General features: G+C 61.1%; 7 protein-coding genes across 7 annotated transcripts; 3 read left to right on the forward strand and 4 right to left on the reverse strand.

The window, feature by feature from the left end:
* Nucleotides 1–274: 274 nt before the first annotated feature.
* On the forward strand, nt 275–6883 carry PAN0_006c2931 (histidine kinase group protein; the record flags this gene model as incomplete). Its single annotated transcript, XM_014801573.1, has 6 exons — nt 275–570; nt 804–873; nt 1132–1355; nt 1610–1903; nt 2278–2377; nt 2477–6883. The coding sequence occupies 6 exons, from the start codon at nt 275–277 to the stop codon at nt 6881–6883; spliced, it is 5391 nt and encodes a 1796-aa protein (XP_014657059.1).
* A 189-nt stretch (nt 6884–7072) lies between these two features.
* On the reverse strand, nt 7073–9301 carry PAN0_006d2932 (DEAD-domain-containing protein; the record flags this gene model as incomplete). Its single annotated transcript, XM_014801574.1, has 1 exon — nt 7073–9301. The coding sequence occupies one exon, from the start codon at nt 9299–9301 to the stop codon at nt 7073–7075; it is 2229 nt and encodes a 742-aa protein (XP_014657060.1).
* Nucleotides 9302–9861: 560 nt separating this feature from the next.
* Nucleotides 9862–12219, reverse strand: PAN0_006d2933 (RING-14 protein; the record flags this gene model as incomplete). Its single annotated transcript, XM_014801575.1, has 1 exon — nt 9862–12219. One exon carries the CDS (start codon nt 12217–12219, stop codon nt 9862–9864), a length of 2358 nt encoding a protein of 785 aa, XP_014657061.1.
* A 2056-nt stretch (nt 12220–14275) lies between these two features.
* PAN0_006c2934 (versicolorin b synthase) lies at nt 14276–16168 on the forward strand (the record flags this gene model as incomplete). Its single annotated transcript, XM_014801576.1, has 1 exon — nt 14276–16168. The coding sequence occupies one exon, from the start codon at nt 14276–14278 to the stop codon at nt 16166–16168; it is 1893 nt and encodes a 630-aa protein (XP_014657062.1).
* A 463-nt stretch (nt 16169–16631) lies between these two features.
* Nucleotides 16632–19571, forward strand: PAN0_006c2935 (conserved oligomeric Golgi complex subunit 5-like; the record flags this gene model as incomplete). Its single annotated transcript, XM_014801577.1, has 1 exon — nt 16632–19571. One exon carries the CDS (start codon nt 16632–16634, stop codon nt 19569–19571), a length of 2940 nt encoding a protein of 979 aa, XP_014657063.1.
* An 83-nt stretch (nt 19572–19654) lies between these two features.
* PAN0_006d2936 (DCMP deaminase) lies at nt 19655–20737 on the reverse strand (the record flags this gene model as incomplete). Its single annotated transcript, XM_014801578.1, has 1 exon — nt 19655–20737. The coding sequence occupies one exon, from the start codon at nt 20735–20737 to the stop codon at nt 19655–19657; it is 1083 nt and encodes a 360-aa protein (XP_014657064.1).
* Nucleotides 20738–21051: 314 nt separating this feature from the next.
* PAN0_006d2937 (uncharacterized protein) lies at nt 21052–25728 on the reverse strand (the record flags this gene model as incomplete). Its single annotated transcript, XM_014801579.1, has 1 exon — nt 21052–25728. The coding sequence occupies one exon, from the start codon at nt 25726–25728 to the stop codon at nt 21052–21054; it is 4677 nt and encodes a 1558-aa protein (XP_014657065.1).
* Nucleotides 25729–26247: the final 519 nt, after the last annotated feature.

Consider the following 26247-nt stretch of genomic DNA (forward strand, 5'->3'; position numbering starts at 1 on the left):
CAATCTGGCTCCAGATCCTGAATGCACTTCAGCAAGATTCGAGTGCGAAACGTGGATGCCACGCATGCACGCCGGCCAGGTGAACGGTTTGGTTGGGGCTGAATAAGGTTTGAGAAGCTTAAGAACTGAAAGGCGTAGCGAAGCGGCCGCTAGGCATGGTCGGTAATACACCGGGTCAGCCGAGTTGCTTAGAGGGTTCGGCGAGGGAGGATTGCAGCTCTCCCAGCCAGACCCGCTGTGAGTATGGTCGCCCCTGCCACATCACAGCCTTCCAATGTATCTCGTGTCTTTCCCTATCGCCACCATCACAGAACACAACCGTCTACCCACACTACTCCAGCACGAAGCCGACTTGCATCCCAGCACACTTTACTCCGCGCCAACTTTCCCTCGCTGCAACATCAGAGCCATCTGCATCGCTTTCAACCACTTTGGCACTCCCGACAACGCTCGGTGCAACGGCATCCCAGCTCATCAACCCACCCGCAACAGCCTCATAGTGCCAGGCAAGCTAGACTCGCGGAGCCATCGGCCAACAAAGAGGTCCATCTTGCATCCAAACTTTCGTAAGTACCACCCAGTGCGCGGGAACGGGCGCCAAAGACGTCGGACGCTTGCCGGGTAAGGACGAACCAAGTGGTTTGGAAGAAAGTGAAATCGGGACCAGGATCGTTGTCACAAATCGGCGATGGCTTTCATCGGGGTCCGGACGGATTGCGGGGTTGCACGGCGAGATTGGCAACCGCGTAGTGGCGCGGCCATGTGGATTCGTGCAGAAGCGAAGCCGCATTCTGGCATAACAGCCACCCGGGCAGATCGCTCGCTGCATCTTCCGCCGTTGATGTTCCGGCGTTCGGCAACTTCCGATACGGCGTGCCAGGCCTGCCGCATAGCGGTTGACCAAGACTAGCCAAGGAGGGATCCACGAAGCTCGCCAGGTGGCTCAGCAGCGGTAGTGACGACGGATCCGAGAATCCTATCGGATCTCAGTGTTGAGTCGAAGCCCTGCCGCGGGCTTGCATAATGGCACAGTGTTTTCCTGTTGGATTACCCGCCGCCGAGACTAGACCGTTGCTGGTTCTGACCCTTTTCTCTTTTGCTTCTTTCAAACTCTCTGCTTGGCTGCTGCAGTCAGCTAAGCCAGCCTTCCCCACGCAGCTCCGCACCGGTAGCGAGCAATTCAGCGACCCGATCGAGGTGAGTATCCTTTGTTTTTCTGGACGCTGCGGCGCGAGGCCTTGGCCTGATCGGGCCGAAAGCTGGGATGGTTGGAGCACATTGGTGGTACGGTCGGCGCTCCGCTTGAAACGAGAAGGGCAAGACCAGGCCGACCGAGTCGAGCCACGGCTGGAGACGTATGTGCCTCGAGCTTCGACCGTTTCAACAGCGATGGGCGGAGAGCCAGTTCCGCATGATGGATTTGGCTCCGACTTCGCTCTGCGATTTCACCTTGGAGGCCCTTCGAAGAAAAAAAAATACGCGGTGGGGTTCGCGTGCCCTCCTCGATCGGCCCTTGACCTCGCACAGCCGGATTCGCGCTCACTCGCGTTTGCCGTAATTTTCCTGTGCTCTTGCTGCTGCCGCGCGCGAACTGCGCGCTGTTCCTGAGCCCTGCTGCCGTACGCAAAACCCGACGCCGGACATCGGTGGTGCACTGCACTGCTGAACCCGTCCCAACCGTCCCACTCGCTGACTCCTGCGATCCGCTGCATGCCGCGCCCCTCGTCGATTCTCGTGCTTCTCCCGCCCCATCGCCGTCGGCTCTTGCTGCGCTCTTGGCTGGATCTGCAAAACTGACCTGGCTACAAGCCTACCTACTCTGCATCCTCTCCTCTCCGCCCCGACCCAACGCAAACTCGTACACCTCTCCTCGCCTTGCCGCGCCGCGCCGCTCTGCCATCCGGTGTGACCGAATCCTGTCTCACCACCGAACCGCTTCACGCTCCCTCCTCGTCGTCGTTGTCTGGCGCCCTGGCTTCGATCCTCGTCGGCGTTTTCCCTCTTTTTCGACTGCGCCCGATCTTTGGCTCTTCACACTTTCTCCCTGCCGGCTGGGGCTGTTCTTTGCACTCTCCGCGTCGTCCTGCCCTGTCCTTCCACCATCATCTACGTCCTCGATACGGACGCCTCCTCCCTCACTCTCGCTGCGCCCCTTCGCGCATGGTCGAAGAAACAGAGATCTGTCCGCCGTCGATTCTTCCTCCCCCGCCTCCGTCTCGCCTCGGCTGATTCGTTCCAAGGCGGTCATCCATTTCGACTCACGCCTTCCGCTGCCAGCGTCCTTCGCGAGTCCTTCGCCTTCGTCCTGGCACCGCGTCGTCTCGCAGCTTTCTCATCCGGCATCCATCTGCCTCACTCCACCCTCGACGATACTCCGGTTCTTGGGCTCTCACTCAACGAGTCCTAGAACGCACGCGGAGTGTCCCACACCTCTGTCATCATTTCAGACCACCAACCTCGCTCGGAACCTCTCCAGCCTCCTCCTTCGCGCAAACGACCCGTCACAGAGGCAGACGTCGACACCTCGCCCCTACCGCTCTCCGACAAAGAGTCCAGCTCCACCTTTACGGCAGCCTCGGCCGCCGCCTCCTCCTCCGTCCTAAAGAGGGCGCGATTCGAGAGCCCCGGCGGTGGTCCCGCTCCTGCCACCAACAACTCCTCTTTACCCATCAACACCGAGTGCTTCCCGCCTCACTACACCCCCTTGCCCCCTACCAAAGCCACAAACCCTAGAGCCGCACATCCCGTCCGCTCCAACAGCACTTTCGGCTCCTTCCACTCCTCCGCCTCCGGGGCCTCCAACAGCAACCCCAACTCGCCCTCCAACGCCAGTTCCAACCCCATCTCGCGCAGGTCGCACGCATCCACACTCGACCCGCGTTCGCCCCCGGCCCCTCTGGTGCCCTTCCCAGCCGGCTCATCCTCCTACTTCGCCGACTCCTCCGCCAGGATGTTCGATCTCGATGAGTCCGTCAGGGCGCTCTACTTTGCGCCCACCCCCATCGTCGTCCTCGACCACAATCGCAGGATCCGCATGATGAACCGTCCGTGCGAGAGCATCTTCCTCATGACCGGTGTCAGTTGCATGGGGCAAACCATGGACAAACTCATCGTCGAAAAGCACCGCGCCGACTTCACCACCGCTCTCAACGAGGCTGCACAGGTGCGAGCCACCGCCGCATGGGCTCCCCCCGTCCTCACCCGCCTCACCTTCCTCCAGGATGACCAGAAGATGTTTTCCGCCGACATGAACATCTCGGCGTGGCATCCCACCGATGAGGTCTTCTCCGAGACCTTCAACAACCACTTTGCGCGCTCCCTCTCTAGCGACGCCGAAAAGAACGCCGACCTGGACAACGGGCCCTCGCCTGCCACGCCGCAACGCATGGACTCGATGGAGACGCGCGCGTCCACCCTGCCTCACGAGTCCTACTTCACCATCAGCATCGTCCCCACCCGCTTCGCCGAGAGACGCATGAGCCCTGCCGATCTCGAACTCACCAAGGCAGAAGAGCTCAAGGAGGGTGTCTTCCATACCATCGAAACTGCCATCATGGCGCTCTCTGCCGACGGCTCCACCGTCGTGCGCAATCGCGCTTGTGACGAGATGCTCCAGATGTTCCAGAAGAAGAGCCCGCAGGACAGACCCAAGAACGACCCCGCCGCCAAGAAACCCACCAAGGACGGCCTCGAGGTCGATCTCTCCTGGCTCTCCGACGTCATGGACTGCTACACCGAAGATTTCAGCGAGCCTTTCCCTGAACAGAATTGGCCGATCTACCGCGCAGCCATCCTCGGCCAACTCACCAAGCCTGTCCGTGTCGGATGCGTTGCCACCGACACAGGCGCGAGGCGTGTCTACGAGATTGTGGCCAAGCCGGTCCGTGGAGCTGGTGGATTCGGTGAGCATGTGGGTGGTGTCATCACTCTCATCGACGTTACCGATTCCGACAAGCAGCGTAAACTCGAGGTGGAACAGAAGGGCGAAGAGTACTTCCGCACCATCTGCGACAGTATGCCTCAACTTCTCTGGACCACATATGCCGATGGACACCACGATTGGTACAACGAGGGCTGGTACCGTTACACCGGTCTCGACCGCCAGGACTCGTCTGGCGTAGGATGGCAGCAGGTCTTCCACGAGGATGACATGGTCGAGACCAACAAACGCTGGTCTCACTCTCTGCGCACAGGCGAACCCTACCAGACCATGTATCGGTGCAGAAGGTACGACGGCCATTGGAAATGGATGCTGGGCCGTGCCCTGCCCCTTCGCGATCAGAACACCGGGAAGATCATCAAGTGGTACGGCAGCTGCACCGACTGCGACAACGAGGTCAAGGCGCTGGAAGCGTCGCGCAAGTCGCAAGCGCAGCTGACGAGCGTCATCAACCATGCGCACGTCACCATCTGGGCCATCGACCGTGATGCCATCATCACCATCGCCGAGGGCCCCGGTGTGCGTTCGCTCCGCCTCGCTCCCGGCACGCCCAATGGCTCGGACGGCGATGGCTCAGGCTCCGGTAACTCGATGTCCGGCTCCCTTTCTGGTGGCGGCGTCGTACATGCACGCAGCGAAGACATGAAAGACGCAGAATCGCAGACCAACAGCCAAAGCGCGGTAAGCGGCCAGGGCAAGCGCTCGAATCAGCGAAGCATGATTGGACGCAGCATCTTCGAGGTTTGGGACTCGCCCGGAATCCGAGAGGCCATTAGCCGTGCACTCAACGGAGAGTCGGTTGTCCAGGAGATGGAGATCGAAGGTCGTTGGTTCCGCACGCAATACACGCCGCAGCGAGAAGAGTCGTACGAGCACGATGCCAACGAAGGACCCATCATCGGTGTCGTCGGCGCATCAGTGGACATCACAGATCGCAGGCGCGCCGAGCTCAAGCTCGAGGAATCGATGCACGAGAGGTCGCGTGCCCTCGCCGCCGAGACCGCGGCCAAGGAGGCGAGCAGGATCAAGTCCGAGTTCCTCGCCAACATGAGCCACGAGATCCGAACGCCTATCGCCGGTGTCATTGGTCTGTCGGAGCTGCTGTGCGATACGCAGCTGACCAAGGAACAGCGCGATTTTGCCGAAAACATCCAGCGGTCCGCCGACGCTCTGCTCACTGTAATCAACGACATCCTCGACTTTGAGAAGCTCGAACTTGGCAAGATGGACCTCGAGAAGACTGCCTTCAACCTCAACGTGGTCATCATGGACACGCAAAAGATGCTCACGTTTGCCACGCAGAAGAAGGGTCTCGAGTTCCGCAACGAGTGCCAGCTCAACTACACTGGTCAAATCACTGGCGATGCCGGCAGGTTGCGGCAGGTGTTGACTAACCTCTTGACCAACGCTATCAAGTTCACTGCGACGGGCGCCATCACGCTTCGGGTGATCGAGACATACGAGGACCCGAAGAGTCTCCATGTCCACTTTGAAGTGCGGGACACCGGATGCGGTATCTCGCAGACCACGCTCAAGAAGCTCTTCCAGCCTTTCAGCCAGGCCGATCCTTCCTTTGCCCGTCGATTTGGCGGTACGGGTCTGGGTCTGTCGATCTGCAAGAACTTGGTGGACCTCATGGGCGGCACCATCGGCCTGGAGTCCGTGGAGAACAAGGGCTCCAACGCATGGTTCAGCATCCCCTTCGAAAAGGAGCACTCGATCGAAGCCGGCGGCGATTCGTCTCCGGACGAAGAAGGTGTGCCTGAGATTCAGATGGACGAGGCAACCAGTAGCCTTGGCGTGAGCGAGAATCCTCTGCAGCGACCTCGCAAGGACATTTGGATCCTGGTGGCGGAAGACAACCTCATCAACGCTCAGATCGCGCTCAAGACGCTCAAGAAGATGGGCTTCAGCTGCAAGGTGGCCAAGGATGGTCTCGAGGCGGTCGAGGAGGTCGGCAAGCAGCCGTACGACCTCATTCTCATGGATTGCCACATGCCCAACTGCGACGGCTACGAGGCGACCAAGCGACTGCGGAAGTCCGAGAGCGTCGACATCCGCACCACGCCCATCATCGCCATGACCGCCTCGGCCATTCGGGGCGATCGCGAAAAGTGCCTGGCGGCGGGCATGTCGGACTACCTCTCCAAGCCGGTCAAGAGTGCTGCGCTCGAGTCGACGTTGGTCAAGTGGCTGTTTGACCCGTCCACGCGACAGTCTCTCTCCAAGTATGTGGCGCCACCGGTGCAGGGCGACTACTTCGGCGCGAAGAAGCCTGGAAGTGGCGTGCTGGAGGTGATGATCCCGAAGGCTGGCCAGCCTGGATCGCCACCCCAGCTGATCGAGCGCGACTCGACCGAGACTGTCATGGGTCCGCGCTCGATCCAGTCGGGACGCCGCGGCTCTTTCAACCCGATCGCTGAGCGCGAAGCGATTGCGTCCGAGATTGCAGCTTCTCCCTCACCCGTTCTGGCGTCGGCGCCGCATCCTCTTCGATCCTCGGGCGCGGAGCGGTCGGGAAGCGCGTCGCTCGACGCGCTTGCGAGCGAGGCGTCGATGCCAGCATCGCGCAACGAGAGCGACGACGAGCCGACCGAGTCGATGGTGGCGGGCCCCACGCTGTCCAAGACGAGCAAGCGGCGTCTGTTGCGCCACGGCCCGGTCAAGGTGGTGTGCAACGATCCGATGCCTGCCAAGTTCAAGCCGGCGCCCAAGACGCTCTCGGCGCCCGAGATTGCGCTGGCGGACAAGCCGCCCATTTTCATCCGCCGGTCGTCGCGCGAGCAGGGCGGGCTCGGCCGCGATCTCGAGGGCGAAGTGGTGCGCGCCATGGAAGACGGCCAGGACGGCCCGTCGCTCGGCGTCTCGATGGAGGAGTCGCTCGAAGATATCCATGCCGAAGTCTCGCAGGAGGAGGCCGGCAATATTCACGTCCGCGCATAGAAGAATCCTTCCCCCCTTTTCTCTCTCTCCAAGTCTCTCTCACGTTCCCCTTTCTCGCGTTCCGATGTTGCTCTCCTCTTGTATGGTTACGGGTGTATCAGCCCTTTCTTTATGCGGCGCTTTTGGAATTTGTATTCATGTGCACGGTTGGTCGAGCGTGGGATTGCGGCGGTTGGATGGGGAGCTAAGTTAGACGACGAAAAAGGGTTCTTGTTGTTCGTTGTCGCTTTGCGCCGAGTCTGAGGCGAAATCGTCCGAGGGGCCGTTGGTGGGCTTGCGGTTGGCGCGCTTTTGCTTTTTGAGTTGGCGATAGTCTTCGTCCCAGTCGTCCTCCTCTTCCTCATCATCATCGTCTTTTTGGGCCGGTTGGGGTTGGGGTTGGGACTTGAGGAAGGCACGTTTGGCAGCGCGTTTTTCCTTGCGCACGGCACGAAGTTCCTTGCGCTCCTTCTGGGCCGACCAGGCGCCTGCACCTGGGTCCCTCTTCTTTGCGCGGGGCTTGTCGGCTACCGAATCGTCGGAATCGTCCGAGTCGTCTGGCTGCTCGTCCGCTTTGGCTTGAGCCGCTTCTTTGTCGGCAATGATCTTTGCCTGTCGTGCTTTCTCCTTGGTCTTGTCTTTGTACGCTAGCGCGTTGAGGTCGAAGGCTTCCTCGTCGTAGACCAGGCCGGCGGCTTTGCGCGCTTTCAGTTCGGGCATAGCTGGGAGTCGGATGAGGCCAAACGCGTGCGCGACAGCCCCAAGGTCCAGGTCGGAAAGACGGAAGATGTACGACATTTCGTGCTTGCTGTATGCGCGCGTGTACGAGACGAATGCACGCACGGACAGCTCCCACACTTCGCGATCTTGCCGACACAGGGTGCGGATCGAAGCCTCGAGCTCGCGCGCGCCTGCATCACTGTCCTCCTCTGCTGGCTCCACTGCTCCTTCCAGAGATGCAGAGAGGTACGGGTAGGGTGCGAGTGGGATGCGCTTCACTGCTAGGTAGCTCACCAGATCTTCCTCGCGACCGGCATGGAGCATGACGATCGCCCGTCCGCGTCGGCCTGCTCGAGCCGTACGTCCACATCGGTGCGAGAATACCTTTGGATCCGTAGGCGGGTCGTACTGCACCACCACTTCGACATCGGGCAGATCCAACCCACGCGCCGCCACGTCTGTGCAGAACAACACCGTTGCTCCCCCACCCCTTGCATCGAGGGAGGTACTTGCGACAAACGCCTCGAACATGCTCTTCCTCTTGGAGGGCGTCTGTTTACCGTGAAGAGCATGAAGCTTCATGCGGTGCTGCTTGAACAGCGGCAATTGGCTGAAGACCGAGTAGAAGTAGTTGACCTGCGCGCACGTGCTAAAGTAGACGATGAACTTCTTCGCGCCACCGCTCATGCCCTTCTCGCTGCTCTCGAACAGCAAGATGCGCAGGAGCTGAACCAGCTTGTTCTCCGGACGCGAGACTTGGAAGAGGTTCTGCAGCGACGCTGGTGTTCGTCTGGACTCGTCAGCTTTGGACGAGGATGCTTTGGTGCCGGCTTTGGTCTTGGCCTCCACTTTGACCACGACACGCACGGGATTGCGGAGGCCCATGCGGACGAGTTCGGAGAGTGCGTCGGTCATAGTGGCGCTGAAGAGACCCGTGCGGCGCTGCTTGGGCAGCAGCGCAAGGATGCGGTGCAGATTCTCGGTAAAGCCCAGGTCGAGCAGTCGGTCTGCCTCGTCCAGCACCAACACGTCGAGCTCGCCCTTCTTGACGCCCTTCTTGGACAGCAGCTCTTCCAGTCGTCCTGGTGTTCCCACCAGGATATCGGCACCTCCGTCACGGAACGTTCTGTAGTCGTCGAGCGGCGTGCTCTTTGAACCGCCCACAACGAGCTGCACGCCAGCGATTCTTGTCGGCTTCTTTGGTGCCTGCGCGACAGCTTGCTTACGCTTCTGCGTGGCGCGACTGGTAGGTGCGTCCGAGTCGCTATCACTGACATCCTCGCTCAGCGAGGCGGCGTCGTCTTCGTCGTTCTCGGCAGCCGCTTGAGCCTCTTCCATTTGGCTTTGAGCATCGAGGAACGTGTTGATCACCTTGTAGATTTGTTCTGCGAGCTCGCGGGTGGGCGACACGATCAACGCACCCACCTCGTCCTTCTTGAGCTTGGTGGAGCGGCGGAGGAGCATCTCGAGCACCGGGATGACGAACGCAAGGGTCTTGCCGGAGCCCGTTACCGCCTCGACGATCACGTCCTTGTGCGAGAGGAAGAGCGGGATCGTCGAGGCCTGTACGGGCGTCATCTGTGCAAAGCCCATGTCTGCGAGCAGGGAGAGAACCCATGGCGTGAGGGGTGGCGAGAGCTTGGTCCATCTGCCGGCGTACGAGGGCGCAGTCCGCAGCTCGGATGGCCCGGCAGTGGCCAATGTTGATGTGCCGCTCATTGCTGCGTATACGGCGTGCTCGAAGCCAAATGTGATGCTGAGGATGCAGGATGGAGGGTGGAAGACAAGGCGAAGAGGGCGTATGTGGAAAGTCAAGTCTTCTCGGTCCAAATTTTGAGCAGGAAGGTGGACCCTTGCGCTCGAGGCTGACTTCTCCACTTCACTCCGGTCCAAAATTTTTGGCAGGGCCAAAAAGCAAAAAAGGAACTGCAGCACCTAGGATTCCCGCGTGGTCCCCCACCGCAGTACTGACTAGGCGATACCTTGCTTAACTTCGCAGATCGGACGGGATGCGGTGCTTTCAAGGTTCTATGGCCGCAGATGTCAGCGAGGGCGCGATAGGCAATCATAATCGTTGTTGCCAGTCTGTTCGTGACAGACACACATCGAGCTTCCGAGACTACGAGCCACAGACGATTCATGCTTGCTACGGCTAGACAGAGCTCTAGCCGGACCTTTGCTATGACGGAAGCACGAGTGAGGGTATGGTGTACAGTGTGACAGTGTGTAGGTAGGGGGGAATGGCTGGCGCAAGGATATAGAAGTGGATGGAGGGCAGGCTACTGGATGACGCACTTTTCCTCGCGCAGTCCGAGCGCCTCGAGGTCCTCCTGGCGGCGGTCCTTTTCGTTCTCCTTTGTTTTTTCCTTGACCTCGCGCGGGAACCAGGTCTGGAGATACCTGTCGGTCTCCTCGTTCATGTTGTGGCGGTCGGCAGACTTGACGGCACCGGGAGCTCTGCACAGCGGGCAGTCGTCCTTGCCTTGCCTCTGGAGCTTCACCAGACACCTGAGGCAGAAGAGGTGCGAGCAGTCGAGACGCACAGGCCTCCATGCGACCGAGGTGCAGATCGCGCAGCTGTAGTCGTCGACCGACGGCAGAATCGGCAGCAGCGTCGTGGTGACGAGCGACAGCAGGATGTGTGGCAGCGACTCGGACAGGATTCCTGTGGTGGCCGATGGCAGTAACGCAGCGAGCGACGGATGCGCCGCGGACGAGATGAGCGCATTCGAGACACCGGCCGACGGCTCGGCGGGCTGGAATGCCGAAACCGGCAGGTTAATCACTCCGCCCGAACCGACCGGATGGATGCCCGCCGCACGCCTTGCCGCTTCCTGCTGCGCCATAAACGTCCTCAAGTCGTTGCTCGCCGTTAGCGCGGTGCGCTTGTCGTGCTTCTTGAGGATCTTTCTTGCGGCCTCCACGTTGACACGCTGGAACTTCTTGACGTCCAGAAGCGCAAAGTTGAGCCTGAGAAAGTCCTCGATGGCAGTTGCGCTCGTCTGGTTCTGAAGCCCTTGGCTGCTGGGGCCAGATCCGATCTTGAGCTTGACCAGCTTGCCCTTCTTGCTCGGAGTGGGCGCATTGGGATCGTGGATCCAACCGCGCTTGGCGAGCTCGAGCGCAAAGCGTTTGAGCCTTGCCTCGCTCTCGTCGATGCTGAGCTCGCCGCGATCCTTCTCGCGCTGACTCTCAAACACCTGCATCTCGACCCAGAGTCCGAAGATCTCCCTCCACACGTAGAGGTCGTTCTTGGAGGCGTACGGGCTGGATGCGCGTGCGACGGCAGAGCACAGCGACTCTGTCTCGAGCATAAAGTTGTCGTGCTGGTGCGTCTGGATGTTGGACAGGTTCTGGAGCGCGTGGGTGAGCGTGTCGAGGAACTGCGTGTCGGCAGTGAGCGGGATGACGATCTCGCGCGATCGCGTGCCGCGCTTCCTGCGGATCTCGGACTGTCGCTTGACCTTCTGCTCCTTGGTCTCGCCCTCGGGCCCGTCCTCGGGAATGGTGGAGAAGCGCCTGGTTGGTGTGGCTGGAAGCTCGATGATCTGCTTCTCGATGCTCTTTCGGCTGCTTGCGTCGTCCGAGAGGCTGACCGAGTCGGCATTTGCGGCCTCGTCACCCTCTTCATCGTCTGATGGCAGCGGTGACTCGATGAAGAGACGAATGCGAGGCTCCGGATGCTCGGGGGTGCCTCCGAGCTCGTACTCGGCACGAGCGCGTCGGCCGGACTTGCCTTCGACCCATCGGTGCTTTGCCGGGCTGGTGCTTCGCTCGGAGCGATCGCGAGGTGGGGGAGAGAGCTTGGTAGCACCGGCCTTAAGAGAGATGCTGCTCGGATCCCAGTCGAGCTTCGCCTCCTCACGCCACTTGCTCGCAGTCCAGTCGTGGTGTCCCGGGCTTGGTTCGTGCGATCTAGGCTCGCTATGATCGGGGGCGTCGATATCCGAGGGGCGCCGATTCTTTCGCATGGCGGCGAGATCCTTGCGACCGATGCTAGCCCCTCTCTCTGGATCCGGCACGGAACCGACGTTGAAGGAAGCACGACCGCGCGCATTTGGCTCGAGGTGGCTGTCTTCGAGCGATGCAGAGAGCTCTTGCACGCCGTCGCTGTATCTGCGTTGTTTGGATGAGCTCGGCACGTCGAGATGGTGGGTGGCGGAGGACGAACGTTGGGAAGCTCCTGGATGCTGCGTCGAAGATCGCGCGTTGGCAATGGGCGTGTTCTCTGCGGTCGTGCGGTCGCCAGGGGAAGAAGCCCGTCGAATCATATCCACGGAGAAGTCGCTGATCCACTTTCCAGCTGGCGTGAGCTTCTTTGGTCGGCCGGTGCTGTCCTCTTCCTGTTCGGAGCTGTTGCCAGACTCGTCTGCGATGGCCGAGTCGCGGTCGTCGACAGACGAATCGAGCGGCCGTGTCTTGTCCTTGGGTGAGGATGCAGTTGAACTCGCCGGATCATCTTCGGGCCGGATGAGGAGCTCACGAAGGACATCAGCGCCAAGACCGATGGACTCGAGCTCGGCGACGACGCCGTTGATGAGCTTCTTGAGGTGCTTGTATTCCAGCGCGCCGTTCCTCCATTCCGCAGGGAACGAAGGGTCGGCCATGGTCTCCATGTAGGTCTTACCGAACTTCATCGTGGCGAGGTCGCCCTTCGGCGCGGATGGGGTGGATGTCGTGCGACCGTATGTGGCAGCAGGGGTGGAAGGGAACAGGGGAAAAGAAGTCAAACAAGTGTTGCCGCAGCAACAGGGTCCCTTCCAGGGGCAGTCGGATGTCGGAAATGGGAGAAGCTGCTGTTTGGCCCACGCGCTAGAGACCTTCTGCTGCGACTCGAGCAAAGCAAGGCGGACGAGGGTGCAGGGTGGAAATGAAAGGCTGCATGTGTGCGAACGTGCGCGGCGTGTGCTGCAAGCGTGACTTTTTCGGCACGCTCCGCAGGCGGGAGAGACTCAAAAAAGGAAGGACATCCGCGAAGGCGAATGCGGACGCCACAAAGTTCTGCCGGTGCTCCGTTCTTGATTTTGCGGTGCAAATGCCCTCGGCTCTCGCGAGCGGCAGCGTGTCGTTCCGCCACGTTCGTGCCGCCGACTCAGGTACGTGGCCACCGCAACCGAGCGGAGGACTGAGGAGCTTGCCTGTCAAAATTTGATGGATGTTAGTTTTGACAGATGCACACTCGAAATACGAGAGTTCTGTCAGTTATGTCGGTGTAACATGTTGTCCTTTTGCGCATGGCTCACCGACCTTCCTTGCCGTCGCGATCTTGGCACTCCTGAGCCCGACAGAGGACGAGAAAGAGGGTTTCCGCTCGACCGTGAAGGTCCAGTGACACGTTGAACCGCCGAGCCGACTGCGACACTCGAAAAGCCACAAGGTACGGCTGGGCAAGAGAAGGAGTTGCCTCGAGGTCTCAACACTGAGGAAAGATTGTTGACAGTGAACGTGTCTGGTTGGTCACTCTTCGGATCAGCCTGCAAGACGACAAAGACCTGCGTTCCCGACCTGTGAGTGTAATTCCATGCTGGGCATGCTAGGGTTTGTGGGAATGAAAGCAACGTCAAAAGTTCCCATGGCAAGATGTTCCACAAGCTAGCGTTTGAAAAGGCCGAGTGCCGCGGTAGCACGCTACCCCGCACCACGCTACCCCGCACTAAGCAACATCGTCGAGGCACTGTACTACGAGCGGAGGGCGAATGCGAATCTCAAGATGGCAAGGACTCAACAGGACTCGGCCCCGGTTCCAACCAAGCTAGTGGAGCGGGTGCATGAACGCCAAGTCGGAGTTGCAAAACCAGCTTCCCGCAAGCACACCCGCACACACCCGAGGAGCTGTTTTGGCGGGGCTCTTCGTGGCTCGTCTTGCTTCGGCACTAGTCAACCTAGGCGAGAGGTGATCATCAGACCCGACTACGCCCTCGCCAATCGCAGAGCGGGCACGGTGGAATCGAACGAGGCTAATATCGAACCGACCCCTTCCCGAGGTCGATCTGATCCAGACTAATTCCAATGCATGGCCGTCGGGACGCCGTACAAGGCTGCAGATTTAGACCAGGAACACGCTAGCGCCGCCATCCCTTTGTTTGCGTAGCTTTGCCCCGCTTGCGCACGTCCCCTGTTGTTTTCGACCGAGGTCGCTGTGGATCTCTGATCGTTCACCCACGATGCAGCTTTCACGACCTCTCAGTGCAAACTCCGCTGCACTCTCGGTTTCGTATCGATCGATACTCCTTTGTGGCGACTCATGAGCATGGATTCGGCGTTCGAGCGCCCGCCTGCAGTGCCGAGCTGTTTGGTCGCAAACTGTCCGCCTGCCTTTTGTCTGTTCGCTTCACGGCCATTGTCTGCGTGGCCGAACGCACGCACACTACCACGTGCAGATGCAACGCAAAGCAACGGAGCCAGTGCTGTCGCAGGTCGACAATGAGGGGGCCCTTTGTTGGCGAGAATCGGGTGCCTGTCGGTGACTCGATCAGTTGCATCGTGTGAGCTCCAGCCCCTCCAGGCTTTGCATTTCGGCATGGTTTGATCCGACCTGGGCTTCATATGCGCGTGCAGGCGGCCCGTTCAATGCTACGGTATGATAGATATAATAAAAGACCCGTCGTTGCAGTTGATCATCGTGCTTCTCGCCTCACCGCACTCAACCTTCACCCGTACTCGAGGTACTCTTCTCGATCTGACTGAGCCAGGATGCCACGCCTACTCCTCCCTCTCACCGCTGTCCTCGGCTTGATCGTCTCGCTAGGAAGCGTGCAGCCCCATCCTGTACAGGATGATCCCCTTCAACGTCGACTGCTACCCATCCCTCCAACCACTGACACGTACGACTACATCGTCGTCGGAGGCGGCACGTCTGGCATGACGCTCGCCGCGCGTCTCTCCGAAAACAAGGCTGTCACTGTTGCCGTGCTGGAGGCAGGCATCGACTACCGCAGCTCTCCTGTCAACCAGCAGCTGGTCGACACTCCTGGCTTCGACGTCTTCGGCGTCGGCTCCAGCCCCTCTGACTTTGCCAACGGTCTGATCGACTGGGGTTTCGTCACGGAAGGCGAGCCCGGCTATGACAACCGCAAGGTGCGCTACGCGCGTGGAAAGTGCATCGGCGGCAGCTCGGCACGAAACTTTATGCTCTACCACCGCCCCCCCAAGGGCGCCCAACAGACCTGGGTCGACCTTACTGGAGATAGCCAGTGGTCCTTCGACAACACCCTGCCTTACTACCAGAAGACCTTCACCGCCTTTGGTCCGCGCAGCGAATTTCGCAAGGACAATCCGCCAGCGCAGTACAACCCTGCCGCCTTCCCGGGCAGTGGGCCCGTCAGCGTCGGATTCCCGAACTACGCACAGCCCTTCTCGGGCCCGCTGCTCAACAGTCTCAATGAAGTCGGGGTCCCGACCACGAATGACATGAGCTCGGGCAACATTTTGGGCGCGCAGTATTCGACGCTTACGGTCGAGAAGAGCAACGGCAAGCGTGCCACTTCGCGCTCGTTCTACCAGCAGGCGCAGAACGACAAGCGTTCCAATCTCAACGTCATCTTCCAGGCGCTGGCAAAGAAGGTCACCTTCGACACGTCCGGCTCCAGGCCCAAGGCGGTCGCTGTTGATTATACGCTTCCGTTTGGAGTCAAGGGGACACTCAAGGCAAGAAAGGAGATCATCATCAGCGCAGGCGCGTTCCAGTCGCCCCAGCTCCTCATGGTCTCTGGCGTTGGTCCCGCCGATCAGCTCAGGGCCCAGAACATTCCTATCGTCGTCGAGAACAGCAACGTCGGCCAGCATATGCAGGACCACGTCTTCTTTGGCCCCACCTACTCGGTCAACGTTGACACGCCAACCAAAGAGGCAAATGACCCCATCTTCCTCGCCTCCTCCATCGCCGACTTTAACCTGAACAACCAGGGCATCTTCACCAACAATGTTGCCGATCTTATTGCATTCGAAAAGTGGAACGGCACCTACCTGGACACCATCCGTGCAAGCGCGCTCAAGAGCCTGCCGAGCGACTGGCCGCAGATCGAGTACCTCAGCGGACCCGGCTTCATCGGCGACTTTAGCAACCTTGTGGCCAACAACATTGTCAATGGCCTGACGTTCCAGCAGTTCGCCTCACTGCTGGTGGCTATTGTCGCGCCGGTGTCCGAGGGGTCCGTCACGCTCAAGAGCGCCGACACACAGGACCTGCCGGCGATCAGGCCCAACTGGCTCTCGAGCCCCGTCGATCAGCAGGTGGCGATCGCCGCATTCAAGCGCACGCGCCAGGTCTTCAATGCCAACGCCATGAAGAGCACACGTACCAGCAGCACCGAGTCGTTCCCCGGCCTGGACGTTGCCACCGACGACCAGATCCTCGCAAGCATCAGGAAGAACCTCATGACCGTCTGGCATGCGGCGTCGACCTGCCGCATGGCCAAGGACAAGCAGTCCGGTGTGCTGGACTCCAACTTCCGCGTCTTCGGCGTCGACGGCCTGCGCGTCGTCGATGCGAGCGCCTTCCCGCGTCTGTTGCCCGGACACCCCCAGGCTGTCTGCTACATGATCGCCGAGCGCGCTGCCGACATCATCGCCGCTGCCAACAAGTGATGCTTCACGATCTTCTGCCCTCCCTTTCTCCCCGCGCTTGAGTTCCAAATTGTATTCTCTGTAACTTCTGCGAAGTATTTGTGCCTTTCGGTATCGGGGTCTCTGTCTGCGTAGCTGCCATGACCATGCTCGTGGTGCGGTGGAACGTTGCCTTTGGAGCTCGCGGCTGTCAGGCTGTGCAGGCCCGAGGTTATTTTTAAGGCTAATTTTGAGCCCTTTTTTTTGAGGCTTTTTCTGAATTGAGCTTGGAGAGCCCGCTGCTAGGCTCGGGATCCGGGACGTGGAGATGTGTGCAGTGCTTCTTCTCACCGAGTTGGCCTGAGCGGCAGTCGCGACTTCTCCTCTACCTCATCCTACACCTCGAACTCTCCGGCTCTCTATCACAGCCTCTCTGGAACCTGCTTCAATCGCATGTTGTAGCCCGAGCATACGCGGAGGGCCAGCAACAGCACTATTCGCAGAGATGCAGGCGGCACCTGGGCTCCCGCGCCAGCCCTCGTCATCTCTGCAGCCGCCTTCGTCGCCCCTCTCGACAGACCATGTCGCATCCTCGGCACACCCAGCACTTGCCTCGGGCGATCTCGCAACATTCCTCCAGCCCTCATTCGATGCAGCGGCATACGTGAGCCAGCTGATTAGCGGCGTCGACGCACAGCTCGGCGTGGCGCGCTCTACCGCACAACCTCCAACACCCTCCGCCAAACTGGCCGTCTCGCCAGGCGGGCTCCTTCAGCCAGCGAGCCCTGGCATTCTCCCAGCAAGTGCGCAAAATGCAGCAGGATCAAGGACAAGCATTTCGCTCGCCTCGCCTTCTGCAGCTGCGACCACTGCCGATGCAGCTGCGCCCACTGCCGATGCAGCTGCGGGCAGCTCGAAAGCGCAGGCGGCGCAACGCAAGCGCGAGCAGGACCAGGAGGAAGTCGACCTCTCGCTCGCCATCTCTCGTCTCAATCTCGCCATCGAAGAGCTGGACCGCTCCATCTCGACGCAGGTCACGGCCAATGCACCCGCGCTGCTTCAGCGCACCTCGCGCCTCGCAACCATGCAGCACGGGCTCGAACAGACCAAACAAGGCGTCGAATCGCTCGACATCGAGGTGGCTAGCCTGCGACGCAAGGTGCACGATCCGTTCCAAAGGCTCACCGAGCTGCAGGCCGATCTGCGCATGTACGACGGTGCGGGCGAGCTTGTCGCCAAGGCGGTCAAATTCGTCGGGCTTGCTAGGAGGCTCGAGACACAGATGGAGGCGCTCTTCGCCAAGAAGGACGGCACGGCGACAGGCAAGGCTGCCGAGGCAGATGGCGAGGATGCGGTGGTGGGACTGGTGCATGGGCGCGATCTGTCGCGGGCAGCTCTGCTGATCCACGAGATCTCGGACATGCTCGACGCCGAGCGACCCCAAGGCAGCGACGGTCTGTTGGCACTGAAGCTCGTGCAGGACGTAGTGCCTGTGGTCGAGAGTGCGCGCAAGACGGTGGTCGACTATATGGAGGACATGATCGTGCGCGGGCTGCGCGATCTATCACCGGTGATGCTCGCATCGAGTCTGCAGACGGCGTTCAACCTCGGCACGCTGCCCACGCTGGTCAAAGACCTGCTGGACGATCTGACCGAGGTGGTCAGGGAGCGCACAGCGGCTGCGCTCGATCTGGATGCTATCGCGCGCCAGCTCGGCCTGGCAATTCCCTCGCTCGAAGCGTCGAATCCGAGCTACTCGACCTACCGCGGCGGGCGGCGGAGGGACGACGCAAGCGCGCGGCAGCAGCAGCAGCAKGCGTGGTCCGACGCACTGTGGAAGCGGCTCGAGTCGCTCATCGTCGTCGAGATGGGCGCGGTGTGCAGCAAGGTGTACCTGCTCGAAAAGGTGCTCAAGCTCAAGACGGACGCCGAGACGGGCGTCAACTTTCTTGCAGCCGCACTCGACGTGCTTGGTGACAAGCCCAGCCACACCTTCTGGCGCACCCTGGCACAGTGTCTCGAGCAACAGACTGGCGTAGCGACGGCCAAGTCGCCCTGGGTGGCTCAGCTGCTGTCGAGCGGGATCGCAGCCGAGAACACGCAGGGTGGGGTGGTGATGGGCGGGTACATGCGGCTGTTGAGGCTGCTGCACGAGTTCTTTGCCAAGATCACCGTGTACACCGACGTGCAGTATACGCAGACGCACCAGAGTGCCGAGACGGTGATTCTGCTGTGCGGCTTGGCGCCGCTCGAAAAGGGATATGTGGACAAAGCAACGTGGCGGGTGGCTGAGGTGCTGTCGCAGGTCGTCGCGCCCACACGCAGGACCGCACTCGACGCAAGTCGCGAGGCTGACGGCGTGGTTGCGCTGGTGGCCAATGCGGTCGATGGCGTGCGTTCGGATCCGCTCCTGCTCCGCGCGGTCGTTGACCGCTGCACAGCGCTGGTCGAGCAGTACGCTACGCGTCTCGACAAGGTGGTTGCGGAGGATGCGTCAGCGTGGCTGGTCGATGGCCGCGCTGTTGAAGCAAGCGCTTCTCAGACGTGGAATGCTGCGCTCGTGCGCTTCTCGCACGCGCTCGCTGCTGGCCTTACTGGTGCGGCAGCGGAACAGGACGCTGCGAGCGCGAGCTATGCGGCAACGCGCCTACACGCCGCTGTCGACACGATCATCGGTGCAACGCGGCGCGTGCTGTTGGATCCGTTGGTGCGTGCAGCCGAGCAGACGGTTGCGGAGCGCATGGGCAAGATGCACGTGCAGCTGGCATCGCGTGGTGCAGTGCACCAGCGTGGTGTCTCGATCGATGCCACCTCGGGCGCCTCGGCGTACATCTCGGACGTCTGCGATGCGCTCGCTTTCCTCCGCGACCACCTCCTCCCTCTCTACCCGCCTCAGTTGCGCATCTCGCTCGCAGGGGCGGTGCCTGCAGCCGCTGCCCACTGCTTCCTGCTCTACGCGGGTCTTCTGGCACTGCCCGAGCAGGCGGACAAGGTGAAGCTTCGGCTCGCCACCGATATGACCGAGCTCGAATTCGCACTCACCCAGCTCGTGGGCGAGGCGCCCAAGCAACCTCAGGGTGGAAAGTGGGTCGATGACGCGGAGCGAGCCGAGGTGGTGGGCAACATGAAGGTGTTCCGCCGCACGCTGTTCATGGACACGCACCAGCTCGTGGAGGAAGCAAAGGGTGTCAAGCCGAATTCCGTGTTTGCGGTCGCGATGGCGCTGCACCTCGTGTCCCGAGCCGGAGCGCTGGACAAGGTGCTTGCAGCAACGGCGAGGGCGACGAAGTCTTCGGATGCAGCAGCCAGGTCCGAGCTTGTTCGGTCCGCCATGCATTCCACCACGGGCCTCATTGGGCGCATCCACTCTGCCCTCCCGAATGCCTCGCTTGACGATGAGACCACCCGCATCATCAACCTTCTCCTCCCACCCACCTCGGCGTAGAACAGCATGCTTCACTGCCAAATGCCACACGTCCACCTCACACGTGCATCGACCGAGTGCAGGACTGTAAGAATGTGTATTGTTCAGGTATCCAGGTGGAACTGACGAATCTCGACGCCGGCCTGGGCAAAGATGGCCTTGGTTCTTGCGTCCATCGAGTACTCGAGCTGATACACCACGGTCCTTATCCCGGACTGAATGATCTTGACAGCGCACCGCAAGCACGGACAAGTATTGCAATACATGGTTGCGCCCTTTCCCTCCTGTCCCGTTGAAATCTTTTGGCGTCCAGCTTCGAGCAGGGCGTTTTCCTCGGCGTGCAAACAGAGGCATTCGTCGAGGTTCTGCCCACAGCCGCTGGCGCCCTTTTCGAGCGTATTGTTGCAGCGCGCACATCCGCCCTGATTGCAATTCAGCAGGCCTGAGGGAGTGCCGTTGTAGCCGGTGGAGATGATGCGGTTGGACGAGACGAGCACCGCACCCACGCGACGCTTCATGCAGTTGCTACGCAGCGACGCCAGGTTGCACAGCTTGAGGAAGTAGCTGTCCCAACATGGACGCAGTCGCTCCTCGGAGGGGAGATTGAGAGACGATAGGTGAGAGTAGAGAGAGTCGCGGTCGGGAAAGTCGTTGATGATCGAGACGTGCACGTACCGCCGCAATGCCGCGAGCCCCGCAGAAGGGGACGAGATTGAGACCGAGGCGAGGTTGTCGACGATTCCGTTGCCGCCCATCGCCGAAGACCCAGACCGTACCAATGGCTGCCTTGCAGATGCTTGGGCGGTCGACTTTCCGAATGCGATCTCGTCATCCAGCGCAACGAACTTCTCGAGCGGGAGGCTCCTGTGCTTGGCCTGGTATCGTTTCCACCGCGTAAGAAGCGGCGCCCCGACTTCAACGCACAGGAAGAACGGTCGCTTGATGAACGCCTCCATGTCCGGCACCGTGGTGAGGTCCAGCGTGACAAAGCGCTCGTGCCACCGATCCGTGACAAGGTCCAACATGGCCTTTTCGTCTCCACACGAAGTTGCACTTAAGCCGAACGCGGTTAGTGCGTCGCAGATGCCGTTGTCCGTGCACAGCACCTCGAAGCCATGCTGTGTAGCGAGATAGTGCGCCACCGACGCCTTGCCCGAACCAGGCGGTCCGATCAGCGAGATCAGCATAACGAGAATGTCTCCGCGTCGGAAAAGGTAGGGATGGTTCCAGAGCAACGGCTGGGAAGGAAGCACCGCCGAACAGCTCCGAGGTGTTGGTCTTCCCTCACTCGTGCTTTCACCTCGCACGTTCCGCCGCCACGCGGCTGTCACTCAAAACTAACTTTTTCTCGCCCTCACGCGCACGCGTTCAATTTACGCGTAGCCCTGAAAGCACCACCCCCCGGCCCCACCAAACCTTCCCAACCATCATTCCGCGGCAACGCCCGGGACGCACAAGATGAAATGCCGTTGGAATTCACAGTTGGGTATCGACACTCGTTTTACAGCTTCGAGTTCTTGCTCGAGCCCGTCTCGCCTACCGCAGCCTCCTCTGCCTTGGCCGTGCTCGTACCCGCGTCGGCCTCGCCGTCCTGGATGGGCGGCGGCTTGATGCTGCGCATGGGCGCCAGCCTCCAATGCAGATCCTTGAGCGCCTTGGACTTGGGGTCCGGCCGCCACTGCTCGTAGCTCTCGAGCAGATTCAGCATGTCCTCCGCAAACAGACTCCTGACATGCTTGTCTTCGAAAAGTCCACGCAGCGCCCACGGCAGCTCGTACGGGTTCCACCGCTGTGCCTCGAACGCCTCGGACACGAGCGCCGCCCTGCTCGTCTCGGATTCCGCCGTTGATGGCCGCTTCCCCGGGTTGGTTGAGGTACTGAGGCTGGAGGACGTCGCACCAGGTGGACCCGGTGCGAATGTCGGCTCGGCAAGCGGGTGGGTGACTTCGAACAGGTATCGAGTCGCTAAGTCGTACACCGCCTTCTCCTCGTACACCTGCGAGTGCCCGCGGCCGCCGTAGAGACTACCGGCGACGCTCGCCGACAGCAGGGTAAGTAGGTTGTGATCGCTGAGCCCAGCATTGCGCACGGCGACGCAGAGAACCAGCAAATTCGTCAGGAAGTCGACTCGCGGAAACGCCTGGCCGTCGATGTACAGCGCGCGCAGGATCGACGGATGGTTGTTGCACAGGTTGAGCGCCGAATACACGGGCACGACGTTGTCATCGGTCGACCCGATGTATACGCACTTTGCGCCTGCATCCAGCACGATTTTGAGCGCCGCCGTATACTGCTGCGCCACAGCCGTGGTGGACGACTGGAACTCAAACAGCTCCTTGGCTGCCGCAGTCTCAAAGTAGTTGATGTAGCTCGCGGTGATGCTCGACTTGAGATGCGCGAATGGCCCGTGGTGGATGCCGCACATCGCCAGCAGGCAGATCCTCGTATGCTCTGCCCTGACCTGTCTCTGCTCGATGAGCCTGGCCAGCAGCTGCGTAGCCACAACAGCGCCCTGCGAGTGCGCCGAGAGGAACAGCGCGTCTGCACTCTTGAGGTCTTCCACCCACTTGGGCCTGCTGATAAGCTCGGCAAACAGCCGGTCGACGCGGTCCGCCACTTTGCCGTCGCCTTGCAGCGATATGGCGGTGATCGCCTCTAGATTTAATTCCAGTCCCGCCTCGAGGAAGTGACGTCGGATCGACTCGGTCTGCATCGCGGCGAACTTGGCCGATGTGCCCGTGGGCTCGCCGATCATGTTCTTGAAGATGCTCTGGGTGAACCAGCCATGCACACCGATCACCACAATCTTGCCAATAGCCGCCGTGCCCCTGGTCTGCGCGCGGTCGTGCATGCCAACGGTGGACCAGGCTCGCGGCAGCCGCTGTGCCGACTCGGCCACCTCTTTGAGCGCCGTCTCGACGCCCTTGTCCAGGCTCGATCCCCGCCCGCTTGCCTTGGCTTTGCCAGCCAATCGCTGGACAGGCTTCTTACCTCCTAGAGATGATACGGCCCCTTTGAACGTGGCAGAATTGGATCCCAGGCTGGAATCGCCGTAAGTCGAGTAACGCGTGGGACGCTTCATGCGCTCGAGATCCGGGACTTTGCTGAAGAGATAGCTGTTGACCGCGCTGAGCGTGCGTTCGAGCACACCGACCTTGGGTGGCCACATGCGCGGCGCCCTAGCGAACGTGTCATCGAACGACGGCAACACAAGGTTGGGCGGAGGTGCAGACACAGGATCCGCCACCGACTTGGTCGGCGTCGAGGCACCCGACCTGGATGGTCCCGAGCCATTGGGTGCGAGACCCTTGCCTGCATCCTTGGAAGCTTGTAACCCGCTTGAGGATTCGCCTGTCCCGGATCCGGTAGCGTTCGATGTTGATGCGTCGGTGCGCTTTCCCTTCCCGAGCCCGAGCGTGGACGCGGCGGTAACATTCGCAGCCTTGGTGATGGCCGCCTTGCTGAGGTTGCGGACGCTGTCCTTACTGGTCGAGAGTGGAGTGGCTGCGCGCTGCATGTCCGACTCGCTGGCGAAGGAAGATGCCTTGGAGCCGGCCAGGCTGCCGCCTGTCACGGTCCTCGCCCTCGGTGCTCGAGCCACATCGGGCGTCAGGCGTCCGTTGCGCGAGGCAATGTCGCGAGCGGAGGTGGCCTGGACAGGTGCATCCATGTCGCTGATGTCCATGACCTCCACGCCGTCGTTGTTGCCGATTGCTTCGGGCGCTTCTCGGGGCAGGTTTGCGCTGCGCGAGGCGAAAAAGTTGATCCAGCCACTCTTGGTCGAGCTATTAAGGACAACCTTGTTGGGCGTCAAGGGGATGACGGAAGTGTCTCGAGCCAGAGCTTCTGCTTTGACCTGCTCTGCCGGAGTACGAGCCTGGGCGGGGGCGTCTGTATTGTTCGTCTTGTCGGCCACAGCTTCGCTATTTTGGTCGCTCGGGCCCTCTACATCTTTGCTCGCCGAATCCTGCTGCTGCGCGTTGTACACCCAGGTGGGCACCCATCGCGAGACATAAGATGAGTAGGTCCACGATGCCGAGTCAGCATTGTGCGGAGCATCGTTGGGCGGTCCGATCTGGTCGATGTCCATCGGCTCGGCTGTGTCAGGCTCGGTCGCCACGCGCGTCGATCCCGCAGGGTCAGTTGGAGGTGGTTCGCTCGACACCACTAGCTCCTGAGCAACCGGGGCCTGATCGCCGTGGGTAGGCCCGTCGGCGCCGGACCAGAACCTCCACCTCCAAGTGCCGCTGGTCTGTCTGGCATCGGCGGTGGTGGCGGTACTAGCTGGCGGGTATGCGATATGGTCTTGAGCAGCGTCAGCCTCGGCGTCTTGCTCCATGGGTTCGCTCGATGCTGCTGTCAGGCCTGTATCGTCTTTAGTTTGCGGCGGATCGAAGGCGTGCTGCAGACTCGGCATGGGCTCCTGCACTTCGTACCGCGCGCCCATCCAGCCTCGTTTGACGACAGTCTTGTACGTGACCGTGTCTTGGCCGTCTTGGCGCGATGCAGAGCTGTGCATCTCCTGAGTTCCAACTGGTTCTGACGCTTTCGGTGTAATCGGGGCCTCCGTATTTGATGCGTTTGCTCCCAGCTGAGGTTGCTGCCCTTGGTGCGCAGGTGTATCAGCACTGCTGGAAGCGGCGTCTTGTGAGCCTTGCTCGACGGTAGCAGAGGGGTTGCGCCAAGGGATCCAGGAGATGCGGCGATCCCTGGCAGGTACCTGCGCCGCCCTGATGGTGACGTCCGAGTCCCGACCGGCAGGGAAGGGCTTCTGTTCGGGATTGCTGCCGGCGCTGGGTTCTTTATCCGCAGCTGGGTCGTAGACATCGTTGTAGCCGAGGGATCTTCTGAAGGCGGCCTCTTCCTCGCTCATTGGAGGAGGCGGTTGATCAGACGCAGATCCTGCAGCCTTTGCAGCTTCCGTAGCCTCAGTGTTCGGCTTGTCAGCCGCAGCGGGAGCGGGGTCGTCCTCCGCGGCCCAGCCGAGACCAAACCAAGTCTTCCTGCGGGACGCTTGGCTTGGCGACGCTGGAATCGCGGCTTGGGGCTGCTCGCTCGGCTGACTGGTGGGCTGGAGACTGGAGCTGCGTTCCATCTCGTCCGCACTGCGCTTGGACTGGGTCGGGGATGCAGTGGGCAGACCATGACCAAGGCGACTTTCACCGAGCCTGCGCGGCGAAACGACGCCCGAGGGCTCGGATGGAGGTTTGTGGATGTAGCTCTGTGGCCTGCGCCTTGGCGACAGCGGCGAGAGGCGAGCAGTCGGCGACGTCCCAGGTGTTTGAGTCGCTTGATTCGAAGGAGGGGATCGGGCCGAACCCGAGCCTGAAGCTGAAGCTGAACTTGCCGAGTTGCCTGACTCGCTGGGCTTGATGCGCACGGATGGCGACGGAGCCGCAGTAGAAATCGGCGCGGTGGACGATCTTGTGGGTGCTTGGTTTGCCGGGGCCTTGCCCTTTGCACTGGAGGTCTTGGTTGAGTGGCTCCCCGAGGCAGTGCGAGTCTGGAGCTGGGCGGCGTGGCCAAGCGCAGTGAGATGGCTCTTGTTGTCGACCGCACGCCCTGCGACTGGAGTGTCGTCGATTCCGAGCTCGGGCGTCTGAGCTTCTGCGGAGAGGTGTTCAAGGAACTGGCTTGTCGGGTTGCGGAAGTTCATCGAGTAGTTGGACACGGACCTCTGCGCTCGAGATGCAGTGGAGAGCGTCGAGTTCTTGCGCACCCTTCCCACCGGTGCTGCACTGGTCGCCGGGCGTGCTGGCTGTGCAACGCGCTGATCATGCATGCTGTTTAACGTGGAGGAGCTGGTGACTCTCCTTAGCGACTCTGCTGCCCCCGTCGCGGCACGCTGCGGCGGGTGAGCGCCTAAGCTGCGAGCGGCCTGGTCGTTGGCATGGGCCTCGTCGAGGAAGCGGCGGAAGTCGTCGCTCTCGTCTGTGCTGGTGAGAGCTGCGGAGGAGGCCGACTTGGGTACCGAGAGGGAATGGGGAGCGGCGAGGGCGGCAGCGGTGCGTGCTTCGGTGCTGACGATGCTGTGGCGCGACGAGATGGACGACGAGTGCGGCAGACCCCTGCGATGTCCAGACGCGCGTGTCTGCGGCGATGCTGAGATGCGGCCCGACGGTGCTGCAGACGCATTTGGAGGCGCCGCAGCACGATCTGTTGTCCAAGAGAAAGGCATGGCTGCTACTTGCGCGGGTGGGTCCACTGCAGGTCCGGTGGTAACGTGCAGCACGATGCCGCTTATCTCAACATACTTATCGAGAAATTGGGTTTCGTCGGGATGGCCGAAGGATGAGTGGTGTAGCGGCTGGTCCGACGATCGTAGGCCGAAGTGTGATGGTGGGAGAGGTCCTAGGCGATTTGATGTGATGTAGAGAGAGGGCGAGTGTTGGGCGGCTGTTCCGGGCTAGGGGTGAGGCGGGTGAGCCGGCAGCACAACACACGGTGGCACGTTCAGTCTGCTGCGCCTTCGCCGCCTGCAGCAGCTGCCGGCTCCATCATGCGTGGACCCAACGCTTTTTTGGCGAGTTGAAAGCGGGCCGGCCTGCTTGGTGCCCACGCTGCCGTGTTTTTTTGGGCGGCGCACGCAACCGACCAGTACAAGCCGCTCAGCAGGCGTGCAGCTCAGCACGGTCAAGCCTCCACATGCGCCTCCGACACGCCGCCGCCGAAGAAAAGGCGATCCAACCCTTCGAAG

The sequence above is a fragment of the Moesziomyces antarcticus genome (genome assembly GCF_000747765.1).
Source record: "Moesziomyces antarcticus DNA, scaffold: scaffold_v10006, strain JCM 10317, whole genome shotgun sequence".
NCBI lineage: Eukaryota > Fungi > Basidiomycota > Ustilaginomycetes > Ustilaginales > Ustilaginaceae > Moesziomyces > Moesziomyces antarcticus.